Here is a 16628-nt window from a genome sequence, read left to right on the forward strand (position 1 = left end):
TTTTTTTGGTAAAATGAAACCAAATTGTAATGTAGTGCAAAGTTGGACACGTTCCCTATCTGTTACTGTTATTTTTGTAGGAACGATTGGTCAGTTGCCCTATCTGCATGGCAACGTCAAGTGTTTCCATCTAAATGAAGTTACTTTAAGATATTAATATTGGATCGGTGTGCCTTAAATAATCTATTTGTGCTCTCCCGAATGATTTTATCAACATGTATCACCCTATAATCTCAAGGATGGTGCATTCTCCTAGAACGAGGCTACTAAAAATTGTACTCCTTGGACTATATATATGGGATTACGTACAGCATCCATGCTATTCAAGAGGCATATGTTGCCTTATTGAAGGCTTCAATACGGGAATTATAGGTATCATATCGAAACTAACGTCATTGATGCCAGCAATCATGTTTGCACCAATATGCCTGTTGCCAATAAGACTTTATAAAATGATGGTAAGGCAAAATGGTGATGATTTTCCGTAAGAATTTTGCTATCATTTAATACATTTTTATAGACTGTGATCACTGCCTCAGGCATTCGACGAGGAAATGATCCCCGAACCTGATTCGCTTCTTGTAGTCTTAGTAGGCAATTTTGGATCCCGAGAAAGATGTATGTTTGAGAGCATTGCTATTAAATATAGCTTCAGCTGCCAGAATGATCTAATTATTAAGGGGTTCACTGGACCAATCCAATAGTTACTCGCCACGTTACCTTCTTATATTTAAACCATTCAACATCAAATGAGGGGGTTTTTGATTGGAATATGATAAAAAAACTAAAAATAGAAATAGCCTTTGAAAAAAGATTAGGCTTTGGTCATTTAAAAAGGGGGATTCGGCCCTAATGATTCGAATGTAAATTGTACCATAATCACGATGGAGAAAACATCAATTCAGAAGGCAGGACGATATGGAATCATAGCATAGGGGGACGTCTTTGAAAAGTCTAGACAGATAATGACCGACATGGGATTTGGCATTTGTAACCACCATGGAGCAATAGTGTGAAATGGAATGTATTCTCGTTAGCTGGCCAAAATCAGAATTATTTCCTAACCTCGAAGCCTTTGTTAGTTATCTACCGTATATATGCTCCAAGATTTGGATTGGTGAACCGGAACTAGTCCTTATAATAATTTATCGTCAGAAAAGATGCTTTTTTAATTTAGAAATGGGCCCATCAATCAAACCAAATTACAATGCTTGGTGAGCAATTTTAATTGGCACTCCATATGATATCAGGAACCGCGAGAAACCATATGACCTTCATGGAAGGTTTCTTATAACGATGATAAGCGAACAAAAAACTGGAGTGATGCCGCGATTTACTTGATATTGCATGCATCCAAGCCATAATGTCCAACATCTCCCAATTGATCATGAGTGGTAAAACATCATAAAGTTCACTCTCCATGAAGTTTAGCACATCTACGTAATCCGGAAGTGCTTATGTGCTTTAGATTAAAGAAATGAATCAATTTTATCGTTCTTGGATGCTTCAAATTTAAAAATTTTATCATTTTATTTTTCTTGTGGAAGTTTAGGATTTTGTTTTTGAAATAATATATATTTTTTAAAAAAAATTGAAAATACGGTGGCTGAAAAATTATTTACCAAACTGCCGTGGGTGAGCCGTGTCGAATAAATTCTTGGGTTCAACCCACGAATTCACGGTTCACGTAAAAAATTTATCGGTTGAACCCACGAATTCATTGACCACGTGGCTCACATGCACACACCTTGATGCTCCACGTGGCATTGAAGCATGGAAATTAAAGTTTGAGCTCGTATGTTGAAGACACGAAATCAGCTTAATTCGTGCTTTCAATGCATGAATTTATTATTTTTTTAATCGTGACCTGGGGTCACGTTTTCATCCTCCCTGGCCCCAATGTCGGTCCCCACCTCTCTGCCCTCCGATCGTGTTGCTCCTCTCCCTTCGACAGAGGTGTTGGCTCGGATCGCGGCCGTCGGACCCCCCTCCCCTGCCCCCAGTGCTCCCCTCCCCTCTGACAAGTGTGGGTTTCTCTAGGCCCCTCCCCCCTTCCACGGTCCCTCCCGCTAGCCACCTCACTCTACCGTTCCCCCCGGCGCCGCCCCCCTCCACGGTCCCCCCCGCCCGCCACTCCCCTCCAGTCGCCACCCCCGTCCAAGGTCCCCCCGCCCGCCACCCCCCTCCACGAACCTCCCCAGCCGCCAACCCCCTCCAGCCACCACCCCCTCCAAGGTCCTCTCCCCCCCTCCCCCGCCCCCGCTCGCCATCCCCCTCCACGGTACCCCCCACTGCCAACCCCCTCCACGATTTCCCCCCTTCCCCTCTGGCTGCCGTTCACCGGGTGGTTGCACCGCCGAGACCCCTCTCCCCCCACCGACTGCACAGATATTTTTTTTTGTCATTGTTTAATTGTTTGAATTGTTATAAGTGAAAAAAATAAAATTAGTAATTATAAATATTTTTTAAGTATATAAAATTTTATAATATTATAATTTTTTGAATTGTTATAAGTAAAAAATAAAATTAATAATTTTAATTTTTTTTAAGTATGTAAAATTTTATAATATTATAATTTTTTGAATTGTTATAAGTGAAAAAAATAAAATTGATAATTAAAAAATTTTGTAAGTATGTAAAATTTTATAATATTATAATTTTTTAAAATTTTATAAGTGAAAAAAATGTAAAATTAATAGTTATAAAATATTTTTTAAGTATGTAAAATTTTATAATATTATAATTTTTTGAATTGTTATAAGTGAAAAAAATAAAATTAATAATTATAATTTTTTTAAGTATGTAAAATTTTATAATATCATAATTTTTTGAATTATTATAAGTGAAAAAATAAAATTAATAATTATAAAATTTTCGTAAGTATGTAAAATTTTATAATATTATAATTTTTTGAATTGTCATAAGTGAAAAAATAAAATTATTAATTATAAATATTTTAAAGTATGTAAAATTTTATAATATTATAATTTTTTTGAATTGTTATAAGTGAAAAAAATAAAATTAGTAATTTAATTTTTTTAAGTATTTAAAATTTTATAATATTGTAAAAAATTGAATTGTTATAAGTGAAATAAAATTAATAATTATAAAATTTTTTAAGTATGTAAAATTTTATAATATTATAAAAAATTATTGAGTTATATAATTTATTTAAGTGAATTATTATTAAAAATTTTATTTTAATTACTGACTTTGAGCTATGTAGTTTACTTTATTTTGCAATTAATTGGTGATTTTATGTAGAGCATGCTAAAATTATTGTATTTGTTATGTATGTAGTGATGGAAAGAAATATCATGACCTTATGCTACATAAATAATTTTATAATTTATGGACCAAATGTCATTGAATATGTTGGTCGTCCTCAAAGGATAATTAGAATTAAACCTGAAATTAGATTTGAGGAGTTAAAGAATAAATTATGCAGAGTCTTTCATGTAGACAAAAGTAAGAATAGACTCACGATAATATATAGATATCCACAGGTTGTACAGCCGACATTATTAAAATATGAATCTGTTTCGATTACTGAATATGAGAATATTGAAGTAATTTTTTCGACGGTTAGTTCGCACCCATGTTTATCGGATGCAGAGTTGTATCTAGAAGTGCAGCCTATTGAAGCTGAACAGGATGATTATAAAGTAGTCGATAGAGATATAAGAACAACTCAGGACATTCAACAGATCGGTCCATCTAGAACAAGTTAGGATATTGAACAAATCGGTCCATCTAGAAAAGCTCAGGGCATTGACCATGTACCAGGTACTCAAAGTTTCAGACATGCAGAGGATCAATTTTCTATAGTAGATCCTGATGTGATAGGTGTCACTATCAGAGAATCATCAATTTATACATCTGCTGATGATATGGTGCACATAGATAATCGACTATTTGAGGAAGATGACATACGAAGTGGAGATGAGATAGACTTTTATCCTCATGAAGCTGGTACTTCTACTAATATAGAGTGCGGACCTATAGAAGAGTACCCAAGTTTAGGGGTATTTGAAGCTCCTTCTGGAACATTTAGATTAATTGATTGGACGGCAGCTAATGTATCAATATCTTCTGGATTGGAGGCACGGTGCACCAGCTGGGAAAGAGGTACCGAATTGTCAAAAGGACTTTATTTTGTAGATAAGATAGAATTGCAAACTGCAGTAAAATAGTATTATATTGAGAAGCATTATGAATTTAGAGTTATCGAGTCGGAGCTAAAGCTTTGGGTGGTAAAATGCAAAAATAGAGAGTCAGGATGCAATTGGATGCTCCGAGCTGTTAAGCGATACGATTACTTTGAAATCATAAGGTATATCGGTCCACATACATGTATTTCGACTATATTTTTTCAAGATTATTCTGGTTTTGATTCAAATTTTATTACCAATAAAATTCGGGATGTTGTAAAAGAAATATCCACAATTTCTATTGCCGGCATCGATGCAATTATTAAAAATAGATTCAACTATACAGCCAATTATAGAAAATTATGAGAGACAAAGCAAAAAGCAATGGCATTGATATATGGAGATTGGGATAAATCTTATGACCTATTGCCAAAATGGTTGCATGCTGTACAGAAATTTAATCCCGGCTCTTGGGTGAAGTTCATCAGCACTTCCACCAGTTATCCTCCATTGGCTGCATTTAATCGAGTTCGGAACCGCAGGCGGTCAACAACGTGGCACGCAAGCCGTGCCAAACTGAGCCGACCGGTTGAGTCCGAAACCTCAGGTCGGTCGACCACGTGGCACGCAAGCCGTGCCGAACCGATCGACTGTCGGAGAATTTTGATCGACCACTGCAAATCAAGCTGACCGATCGAGTCTGGATTCTCAAGTCGATCGACCACGTGAAACCAAGCCATGCCGAATCGATCGACCGCCTGAGAATTTTGATCGACCACTGCAAATCGAGTTGATCGATCGAGTTCGGATCCTCAGGCCGATAGATCACATGGCACGCAAGCCGTGCCGAACCGATCGATCGACTGAGAATTTTGATCGATCACTGCAAACCGAGTCGATCGGTCAACTTCGGATCCTCAGGCCGATCGACCACGTGGCACGCAAGCTATGCCGAATCGATCGATCGCCTAAGAGTTTCGATCGACCATGGCCCATCGAGCTGACTGGTCGACCTCGGAATGTTAGGCCGGTCAGCTCGATTTGCAGTGGTCGATCGAAATTCTCAGTTAGTTGATCAGTTTGGCACGACTTGCATGCCACACGGTTGACCGACCTGAGGATCCAGACTCGATCGGTCGGCTCAGTTTGTAGCGGTCGATTGAAATTCTCATGCGGTTGATTGGTTCGCCATGACTTGGTGCCACGTGGTCGACCGACCTGAGGATCCGAACTTGATCGATTGGCTCGATTTGCAGCGATCGATCGAAATTCTTAGGTGATCGATCGGTTCGGCACGGCTTGCATGCCACATGATCGATCTGCTTGAAAATCCAGACTAGATGGGTCGGTTCGATTTGCAGCAGTCGACTAAAATTCTCAGGCGGTCGATCAGTTCGGCACAGCTTGTGTGCCACATGGTTGATCGGCCTGAGGTTCCAGACTCGATTGGTCGGCTTGGTTCAGCACGGCTTATGTGCCACGTGGTCGATCGATCTGAGGTTTCAGACTCGATCGATCGGTTCGGTTTATAGCGGTTGACTAGATTTCTCAGCGATCGACTGGTTCGGCACATGCGTGCCATGTGGTCGACCGACTTGAGGTTCCAAACTCGATCGATCGGCTTGATTTGCAGCGGTCGACCAAAATTCTCAGATGGCTTGCATGCCAGAGTTCATTTTTTTTAATTTTTTATTAAAATTATAAATTTTTAACCAACTTTCAATATATTTCTTAAATTATAATTTTTTTAATTTTTTTATAATTATTTATTGGACACTAATTATTGATTAACCACTTTACTGACAAAATCATATCTTAAATTTCACATAATTTTGGTCAGGTTACAAAATTTGTCATCTAAAACGATAGCAACAAAAGAAAGATACATATGTTTACATCAAACCGAAGTATATTTATCTAAACATAAATGAAGAAGATGACAGATCTTCGGGTGAAGCCTCACGTACTGCTATTAATCGCTGAAGTTTAATCATTCAGAGTAGGATCTTATGGTGGTAGAGAAAATTAACGATAAAAATATGGTACGAACTGATTAAATTGTCTAAAACCCTCATCCAATCGGGCACCCATTTTGCAAATCCTTTATCTAGTCGAGAATCCATATATGCAAATCTCTCACTAACAGATATCTCCAATACATCTATGCGAGTAGATAATGCATGCTGATCATACTGTGTAGCATGTATGGGTTGCTCTTTGTCAGTAGGTTGACCATCTCCTTCACCGCTATGTTTTTTTTCATCTACTGTAGAGGTACGCATCCATATCCCATCATGAAATGTATATCCCATACACCTCAGAGATGCATGATTATAAATATCACTACATTTAATCTTGACAACTTCATTATTAGATGTGATGTAGACATTAAATGCTTTGAATATAGCAGTCAGAACAGCTTCATATGATAAGATAGTTTTTAACTTTGAAAATATTCATTTATATAAAATATTATTAAATAGAGCAAATTAACCCTATCATCTGAAAGAACCATTCTGAGGAGATAAATATCTAAATATGATACGTGTTCTCTATGACCTCCTCTGGGCAGAAAATTAAACGTAAAAATATGAGGGATTAACCTAGTTTCAAGTAGTAATAGATTTGCATCAGATTTAGTGGTCGCACTTATATGGTCGTCAAAAATAGTTCTAACACAAGAAGCATAATCTAATACTGGATGATTCCAAATAGTATTACTATTGAAAAATCTATCATTATCTGATGGAATATCCAAAATTTGACCTAAAACTTCACAGTAAAATTCGATCAATTGTCCTTTAACATACGATGAAATGGAACAAAACTTTCTATTAAAATTAAAATTACTATAAAAATAGTGAACCAGAGTAGGATATATTGGCTTATTGAGCATAATCATAGATAGCCAACTCATCCTTTCAAACAAAAATTTAATACAAAAATCACTAAAACTATTTAAATCGACTATTCTACCTCCTACAATTTTTCTTTCAGAAAAATTTGATTGAAATTCTTCACTACACTCACTATCTAGAAACAAGGACTCTTCATACCTACGAGATGGTTGCTTTCCTTTCTCTACTCGAGCCCTCTTTTCTTTCGATAAAACTTTACTTTTTTTGAAGTCATAATCGATTTTAAGAAGGGGATCAGAATTTATGGACTAATGCAAGAAAATTTCTAAAAATCTCAATAAGAAGTAGAAAAGGTGAGGAGTGGATTTTAAGATAGGAGGGTGGAGTGTAGATATAAAGAAAATGAATTTGTGGATTGAACCCACGAATTCAAAATTACTTTTTGCAACGGACGAGAAATTTGAATGAATTCGTGGGTTCAACCCATGAATTCTTGTAATGGATGGAAATTTTGAATGAATTTGTAGGTTGAACCATGAATTCTTGAATTCGTGGGTTCAACTCATGAATTGATTGAAAATTTGAAACCAATTCATGAGTTGAACCCACAAAATCTTGAATTCGTGGGTTGAAGTTCGTGGGTTCAACTCATGAATTGATTGAAAATTTGAAACTAATTCATGAGTTGAACCCACAAAATCTTGAATTCGTGGGTTGAAATCACGAAAGCTTGAATCCGTGGATTCAAACATAAATTTTGTTCAAATTTCAAAAAAAAAATCTGCTGATAATAAATTCGTGGGTCTAACCTACGAATTCATTTAGTTAATTCCTATAATACTAGATCAGAGAATTCGTAGATTCAATCTACAAATTATTTATGTGTACAACTAATTCATGGGTTGAATCCATAATTTTATCTTATATGCCCCATCAACGGTAGTTTGGTAAATAATTTTTGAACCACGGTATGTCCAAAATTTTTATTAAAAATATATTATTCAAAAAAAATCCGAAAGTTTATGGCCCACAGCGTAATGCTTACGTCATTTTTTTTTTTTTAAAACCCTACTTTTACTTGAATCCAAGTTGAATCTCCATCCTTTTGCTCACGAGGATCTCATGGCGCCGGCCGTGCGTGGGAAATTTCTATGCGAGGAGCCGCACACACGGTATTTGCTGGCTTCCATCGAACGCGGCGTGGAACAATGGGAGGTAGAAAGTCTCTGGTCACCGCATCTAACACTCCTGGGCGACCGGCCACGTGGCGGTCGCAGATGTCCTTCCCGTCGCTGGATCACCGGCAATCGCCGGTCCCCGCTACTCGCCGGGTTAAAGCCGCCACTTCCGTCGCCTTCTTTATAACCTCCCCTCGGCGCCATATTTGGCGATTAGACCCGCGGAGCTGCCCGAGATCCAGTTCCCATAGAGGGCTTCTCCATCAACTGGTTCTCCGAGGTGGTTTTCCGCTTTCGTATCTTTTCCTTTTCTGTCTGAAGTCCGCCTCCGGTAAGTGGTTTTGCTGGTTTTCTGCATCCTTACCTGTTTCTTTTCTTCTTGTTGATGAACAGATTTTCTATTACATTTTTTTTTTTTAAAATCCGTATGTTTTGAGATAGAGCTGCAGTCACCTGTCTCCGAAATTAGACATTTTGATGGAGGTATCTGTGTTTTTTCTGTTTAATTTTTTTTATCTTTCTGGATTAATTTGATTCTCCATCTGGGGTTTTGGGAAAAAAATTGGAAAAGAAGAATCCTTTTTGTTTTTTAAGAAATCCCTGGTAGTTTTTGTTGAAAAAAAAGAATTCTTTTTTTGTTTTTTGGGCAGATCTTTTATGCAGGAAGAACTTTTTGCTTCATAAATTATAAAATTTGAGGTGGATTTGATGATTCTTGTTCAAAATTTCACAATAGAAAGAATTGGTGTGATGATTCAGGCACCAAGTGGTAGTTCGGTTAGGAAAGTATTTATTTTCTGGTGAGTTTTAACAATCTTGGTTCCTGGGTGTAGGAGGAGGGATCTTTCTTTTGGTAGGAGAGGGAAAATGGAGGAGAATGTTGGACTTGTTAAGGTGATCATCGTGCAAGGGAGGAAGCTGGCTATCCGGGATTTTACAAGCAGCGATCCCTACGTTGTGGTCACAGTAGGAAATCAGGTGAGTTATTTGCAGCCGCATTTGCTCAAATGCAATCTCTCTCTCTCTCTCTCTCTCTCGTGTTGTTTTTCTGGATTTACCTGCCAATTGGACATATTGCCCTTAGATGGCAATCGGGTCGGCTCAGACAAGATAAGGGTTGAAATAGATAAAAAAAATCTATCAATAAATGGGTCAAGAATCCAGATCAGAAGCTGACCATTTCCAGCCCCGAACTATAATGGGTTGAAATAAGTTAAACGGGTTAAAACCCATGATCCTCGGGCAACTTGAACCGTCACCCCCGGGTTCAGTTGGGCATGACAATTATATCCAAAACATTGTCAGGCCTCCATATGATCCTCGAGCAACTTGAATCCCATCAGCCATCATACTGCTGATGTTGAGTCAAGGATATTGATGATGTTGACTCAAGGATAAATCTAGGTATGAATGTATGAAGAACCTCTAGGAGTGAATGGATCATGAAAACAACCATCTCAGGCAAATGAAGATAATCTGAAGCAGCTTCTAGCGTTTTGAGCTAATTGTGGCCCAGTATTATTATGATTAGAGTGCTTGTCCTGGTTCTCTTCATTTTCATCTATTTGTTAAGGATGGGGTTTCCTTGCTGAAACAAATTAAAATGAGCAAGGGTTCTCTTCTTGGTTATTGTTAATCGTGCATCCATATTTTAAGTTGCCGAGTTTCAAATAAGATGTTTCTTGGTTATAAAAGCGGTTTATAAATTGCACTAGCTTGTTGGATGCATGAGCTATTCGAAACCATAAGGTATATCCTGCCAACTTGCTAACTGACTTTTTAGGTGATGTGCTCAGGCCTAAATAACTATCTTGTGTAGGTAAGAATAAAGATTTGAGCACAAAAAAAAAGAAAAAAAAGAAACCTTTGAAATCTGATTGATAAGAAAATCGTCACAATCAGATCACAAAGGGATAGAACATCACACTCAAGAAAAGAAGAATGTGAGTGATAAATTCTAGGGTTTATAACTCGCCACTAACACACAGGGATTAGATAAGAGAAATCAGCAACACTCATTTTTATTCATTGAAATCTGAATCGAATACATAGGTCACCTCCTTTTATATAGATAAGAGAGGGAACATAAGACAAATTCAGTAAATGGAAGGAAATAACAGAATTTGACTATCATAGAAATGATGGTGGCTATATCTTGCTACAAAAGAAATGATAGTGGCCGTATCTTGCTACTATGGAAATGATGGTGGCTGGAGATCATGGTGAATTAGGAAAAACAAAATAACTTTGGCTGCATCTTGCTACTATAAAAATGATGGTGGCTGGAGATCATGGTAAATTAGGAAGAACAAAACAACTTTGATTGCGTCTTGCTACTATAGAAATGATGGTGGCTGGAGATCATGGTGAATTAGGAAGAACAAAACAAGCTTCTAAACTCGGTCCTTTTTCCAAGCAATAATTTCTTTCAAATTCTTGTCAAATCTGATTCGCATCACATCATGCTTCTACGCACGTGAGCAAAATCATCAATTTGACTTTGGATCCATATATGGCATGTGATCATCTCTTTCTTCATGATGGTGTACATCATTTCTCCCTTGTTGAGTAGGATTTGCCCTCAAATCCAAGTCTTCCTCATCATCCAAACTATCCTCCAAGTAAGGAGAAAGATCTCGAACATTGAATGTAGCGGACACATTGTAGTCACCAGACAATTCAATCTTGTAAGCATTGTCATTCACTTTCTCAACAATTCGGAATGGACCATCAGCACGCGGCATGAGCTTAGATTTTCTTTGGCTTGAAAATCGTTCCTTGCGAAGATGTATCCAAACAAGATCACCCGGAGCAAAGCAAACTCATTTTCTTCCTCTGTTGGCTGCCTTCTCATAAGCCGTATTCTTCCTCTCAATCTGCTCCTTGATGCTCTTATGCATGGATTTAACCAACTCAGCTTTCTTCTTCCCATCCATACAAACTTTCGCTGATTGGAAGCGGTACCAAATCAAGTTGGGTGATAGGATTAAACCCATAAACCACTTCAAAAGGAGAATGCTTAGTAGTGCTATGAATACTACGATTGTAAGCAAACTCAACATAAGCCAAACACTCATCCCAATTCTTCATATTCTTGTTAACAACAGTGCGAAGCAAAGAAGAGAGGGTATGATTTACCACTTCGGTCTGACCATCGGTTTGCGGATGGCAAATCGTGCTGAAGAGCAATCTAGTACCAAGCTTCTTTCACAAGGTTCTCCAAAAGTAACTCAAGAACTTGACATCTCGATCAGACACAATGCTCTTTGGTACCAACAGAGCTGGTACTGAACATGGATTCATAGACTCCCTCACATAACCCTTCTCCAAAAGATCTGCAACTTGCTGCTGCAACTCCTTGGCCTCCTCGGGATTGCATCTATAGGCTGGTCTATCTGGTAGGGCAAATCCTGGAATGAGATCAATTTGATGCTCGATCCCTCTGATTGGTGGCAATCCTTTTGGTAACTCTTTCGGGAACACATCTGTAAATTTCTCCAAGATCTCTTTCATTTACGGTGGAAGGGAGACTTCTTCACTTGGAACCTGCTTAGCTACAAGAATAAAAATAATTTCATGGTTAGTCAAAACTCGCTTCACTTCCCCTTTGTTGGCAAATAGGTTCTCTTTCTTGCTCTTTTCAATCACAAGCTGATCCTTCTGGATTTGTTGCGGGCTAAGTGGTGCCAACACTATATTCTTCCCATTCTTGGCAAATGAATAGGTGTTTTTGAAGCCATCATAAATAGCCCTCCGATCGTACTGCCAAGGTCTTCCCAAAAGAAGATGGCTGGCTTTCATAGGAACCACATCACAAACAACATCATTTTTGTAGGACTTGCCAATAGAGAAAGGTACTACAATTTGCTTTGTAACCTTCACATCACCATCGTCAGTAAGCCATTGCAATCTATAGGGACGGGGATGCTTAATAGTCACTAGATTAAGTTTTTCCACCAAAATAGTAGAAGCCACATTGGTACAGCTGTCCCCATCAATGATAACACCACTTACCTTATCATGGATGGTGCACCTGGTATGGAAGATATTTTCGCGCTGCTCATCATCCACTTTGGCTTGTAGGTTCAGGTTGCGACGAATAACCAACAGCTCTCCTTCATCTGCAAACTCCACATAATCTTCTTTTATCTCTTCCAAAATAGTCTCATCTTCACTTTCAATTTCTTCTTGTGACTCCCGAATGAACATCACCCTCTTGTTTGGACATTCAGAGGCTATATGACCGTAACCAAGACACTTGAAACACTTGATATCTCGGCTTCGTCTGGGAGGTTGTGAATTCTCCACCTTCTCTTTTTCTTTGGCTGCATCTGTGACTTGCTTGCTAGAATCACCTTTTTCTACTTGTTTTGGAACCGCCTTAGGGACGGACCATGGTGATAAGGAAGACGAGTTGGTAGTCGTATTTGGCTTACTTGCACCACGCTTGCGCTGTCTCTCCACCTTAACAGCAAGTTTGATCACATCGTCAAGGAACACATAAGATTGCAACTCCATCGTATCAGCAATCTCCTTATTCAAGCCTCCTAAGAACCTTGCAATGGTCTGTTCTTGAGGTTCTCGCAAATCGCATCTCATCATTAGCATCTCAAATTCTTTGACATAATCCTCAACACACATCCTCCTTTGTCTCAAGCTTTGTAACTTGATGTACAGCTCTTGCTTATAATATTGAGGGACAAATCGCTTCTCCATGATCCGCTTCATAAGCCTCCAGTTCCGTATCTTCTCTTCTCCATCCCTCCTACGTTGAGCTTTCACATTCTCCCACCAAAGATTAGCATAATCAGTGAATTCAAGGACAGCAAGTTTACATTTTTTTTACCTCAGAATAGTCTTGACATTCAAAGATCTTCTCCACACGTTGCATCCATTCCAGATATTCTTCGGGTGAGCTGGTTCCTTTAAAGGATGGGATCCTCATCTTAATATTGTCTTCCGAACTCCTTTGCTGCCGCCTTTGCCATGGGTGTTCCTCCACATTATCATCATCTCCGGGTTCGTCATACTCCTCTTCATCATCGCGATCAACTCGTCGTGGTGCTGGATGGCCATGCCGCTGTGGTGGTGGGGAAAGTGTTGCCAACCGCTCAAATGCTTGTGTTAGGCGATTGAGTTGCTCCATCATCTCTTCTTGACACCGTTGGAGTCCCATAATCTGAGCTTGTTCCAGACTCATGCCTCTAGGAATAACAGGGGCCTCGTCTCCTCCAGACATGATTTGGATGTCAAACACTCCCTCAGGCTCTGATACCAAACTGATGTGCCCAGGCCTAAATAACTATCTTGTGTAGGTAAGAATAAAGGTTGGAGCACAGGAAAAAGAGAAAAAGAAGAAATTTTTGAAATCTGATTGATAAGAAAATCGTCACAATCAGATCACAAATGGGTAGAACGCCACACTCAAGAAAAGAAGAATGTGAGTGATAAGTTCTAGAGTTTATAACTCACCACTAACATCAGGGGTTAGATAAGAGAAATCAGCAACACTCATTTTCATTCATGGAAATCTGAATTGAATACATAGGTCGCCTCCCTTTATAGATAAGAGAGGAACATAAGACAAATTCAGTAAATAGAAGGAAATAACAGAATTTGACTATCATAGAAATGATGATGGCTATATCTTACTACAAAAAAAATGATAGTGGTCGTATCTTGCTACTATGGAAATGATGGTGGCTGGAGATCATGGTGAATTAGGAAGAACAAAACAACTTTGGCTGCATCTTGCTACTATGGAAATGATGGTGGCTGAAGATCATGGTAAATTAGGAAGAACAAAACAAACTTGATCGCGTCTTGTTACTATGAAAATGATGGTGGCTGGAGATCATGGTGAATTAGGAAGAACAAAACAAGCTTCTAAACTCGGTCATTTTTTCAAGCAATAATTTTTTTCAAATTCCTGTCAAATCTGATTCGCACCGCATCATGTTTCTATGCACGTGAGCAAAATTATTAATTTGACTCTTGGATCCATATATGACATGTAATCATCTCTTTCTTCATGATGGTGCACATCACTAGGTTTCATGGCATGCACCTCTCATGTCTGAGTTAGCTTGCCTAGAGTTTCTGCACCAATTCTTAGAAGGTTAATAGGTTCATAGGTGGTATTCAAACTCTGCTTGATCTTTTTCAATGGAGTTTGTGCTCAATGGGAAAGAGGTTTAGTGATGATAATCATGATGATGATGCACAAGCTTTTTTATGACTCAGAATAGGGTGCAATACCTTTGTAGAAGCACTGGAGGCCACCTGTCATCACCAGTCCAGGTAGCATGCACAATGATGCCTTTGGAGAAGGAAATTCTATGTGGCACTAGTTGTGCGCGCTGGAGAAGTTCTTCCTCCTGCCATGTTGCACAGATGAGGTAGTTGATTATTGAGTTGCCAAGCCAGTGGTACTAGGCAAGGTGAGCTTTTTGCGTGCGCTTAACCGGCACTGCAAAGCATTTTCGTTTCGGTATTATGCCGAAACCTGTCATCGAACTTGAACTCAACATGGGCTTGGTTGTCAGAATTCATATCCATGCAGCAGTTTGACTTTGACTGCTCTGCTGTCCAGCCTATGCCGTCATCTGTGTTGATAGACTGGATACGCAATTTGATGTTGGAACTTGAAAGGCCCTATTATTTTGACCTAGTTCTTTGTTTGGAAAAACTATGCCGCGGTGTTTATTCTGTAGTCTTTCTATGCTTACTCTTTCCTTTTATTGATCAGACTGCAAAGACAAAGGTCATCAAGAGTTGCCTAAATCCTGTTTGGAATGAAGAAATAACATTCTCTGCGAATGAACCTCTTGGTGTCTTAAAACTGGTATGTTCTTTATTCAACAATCTTTTGGTGATCAATCAAAGTGTTTTTCAGTGGATGATAAGTTGTACTTCATATGATAATTAATATTTTAAAAGTTTGACTGTTTCAATGACCTTCGCCATACTAGTTTATGTAGACAGGGTCTTATCTCGTGGCTTATGAAAGTTGATGGTGACCTAGGTCTCAACTTGTTTTGATAAGAAATAAATACTTGAGCAATACTTTAATGTATAGAATGCAGTGTTTTGTAACATTGTTTATATTGAAGAAAATTCAATAAATGCCAACTATTCTGTTGCTGTCTTTGTTAAGAGATAATTATTTTGCTGACCATCATCTGTCAACTGGGTCGACTTGGTATCTCATGGTCCCATATTGGAGCATTATATAACTCCATGCCCTTTAATAAACATAACATTTTTTAAAAAAAAAAACATAAAGTTATGCAAGTAACAATAGAACAGTTGTCCGTTAAATGCACACGTTGTCTCTTTGCTGTATATGTCTCTTTTTCGGAAAGGCCTAAAAATTCCCTGTCGTTATCATGTAACTTGTTGAAAGATACTCATTCGAAAATGTTTGATTTATCGTTTTCGTTTTTCAGAGAGAGGGTGACCCATCTGCACTTTAATTACTAGGTTTAAATACCTAAGCATCGATGATAGTTAAGATCAAAACGTTCGATGTATGGAACGGAATAACTGAGGTTACTTTTTGTTTGTAATGGTGATTTACTGTTTATTCCTTAAAAACACCTGAGACTGAACTGGAGATCTGGTCAGGTCCATCAACATGCACCTCGCCTCACGGAAATGCATGTTATGAAATATGTCACGGTTCTCTCCATCCTATTGCTTATCAGTCTTGAGCCAGTGTTTTGAGAAACAAAATCAAATTAAAGAACTTTAAAATTTTCACAGGAGGTGTTCGATAGGGACCGGTTCAAATCAGATGACAAGATGGGTCATGCCTTCCTCGATCTTCGACCGCTTGCCTCAGCTTCAAAGTTGAAGCAAGCACTGCAGCTAACCACAGGCGAGACCATGCTGAGGAAAGTAGCAGCTAACAGCGACAATTGCCTCTTGGCGGACACATCTGTCACATACGTGAATGGTGAGATTGTGCTTGATGCACGCTTGAAGCTGCGTGACGTTGAATCAGGTGAATTATATGTGACGGTCAAGTGGATTGATCACCCAACTACTAATTGTGGAAGAGGCTAGATAAATTTAGGTCACTTGTTTTAATCTTTCTTTCATTTGGCATCGAAAAAAGAACTTTTTCAGCATTGTTATTATCTTGCTCAGGCCTGGTTTAAGAGGCAGTTGGGTCCATTCGTATCAGGTTTCTGTTTCTAAGTTCTGTATCTTTTGATAACCTGCCCCTCTTTAAGGAGGTTTTGTCAAAGACATGATTGGATTCAAACTGACGCTGCAGCAGACTGCGTTGTAGAAGATTAGGTGTCATAATTTGTAACATATGCCTTAAGACTGCTGAGATGTTAGTTTACTTTCCTTTTAAGCCTGAAAGGCTTGCAGCATGCAAAGAAGGATTTCAGAGGTTGTCGATGGCACCACATGTGTAATGCACGAACAAT

At 38.5% G+C, this 16628-nt stretch overlaps 1 protein-coding gene across 2 annotated transcripts; it reads left to right on the forward strand.

Annotated features, from left to right (window-relative positions):
* Nucleotides 1–8357: 8357 nt before the first annotated feature.
* On the forward strand, nt 8358–16456 carry LOC105050652 (protein C2-DOMAIN ABA-RELATED 11). Of its 2 annotated transcripts, XM_010930752.4 has the most exons (4): nt 8358–8518; nt 9021–9165; nt 14936–15031; nt 15952–16456. In XM_010930752.4, the coding sequence occupies exons 2-4, from the start codon at nt 9055–9057 to the stop codon at nt 16252–16254; spliced, it is 510 nt and encodes a 169-aa protein (XP_010929054.2). In that variant the 5' UTR covers nt 8358–8518; nt 9021–9054; the 3' UTR covers nt 16255–16456. The 2 variants fall into 2 exon arrangements, with proteins under 2 accessions (XP_010929054.2, XP_010929056.2); XM_010930754.4 differs by lacking the exon at nt 14936–15031.
* Nucleotides 16457–16628: the final 172 nt, after the last annotated feature.

Source organism: Elaeis guineensis, chromosome 8 (assembly GCF_000442705.2).
Source record: "Elaeis guineensis isolate ETL-2024a chromosome 8, EG11, whole genome shotgun sequence".
In the NCBI taxonomy this organism is placed as follows: domain Eukaryota; kingdom Viridiplantae; phylum Streptophyta; class Magnoliopsida; order Arecales; family Arecaceae; genus Elaeis; species Elaeis guineensis.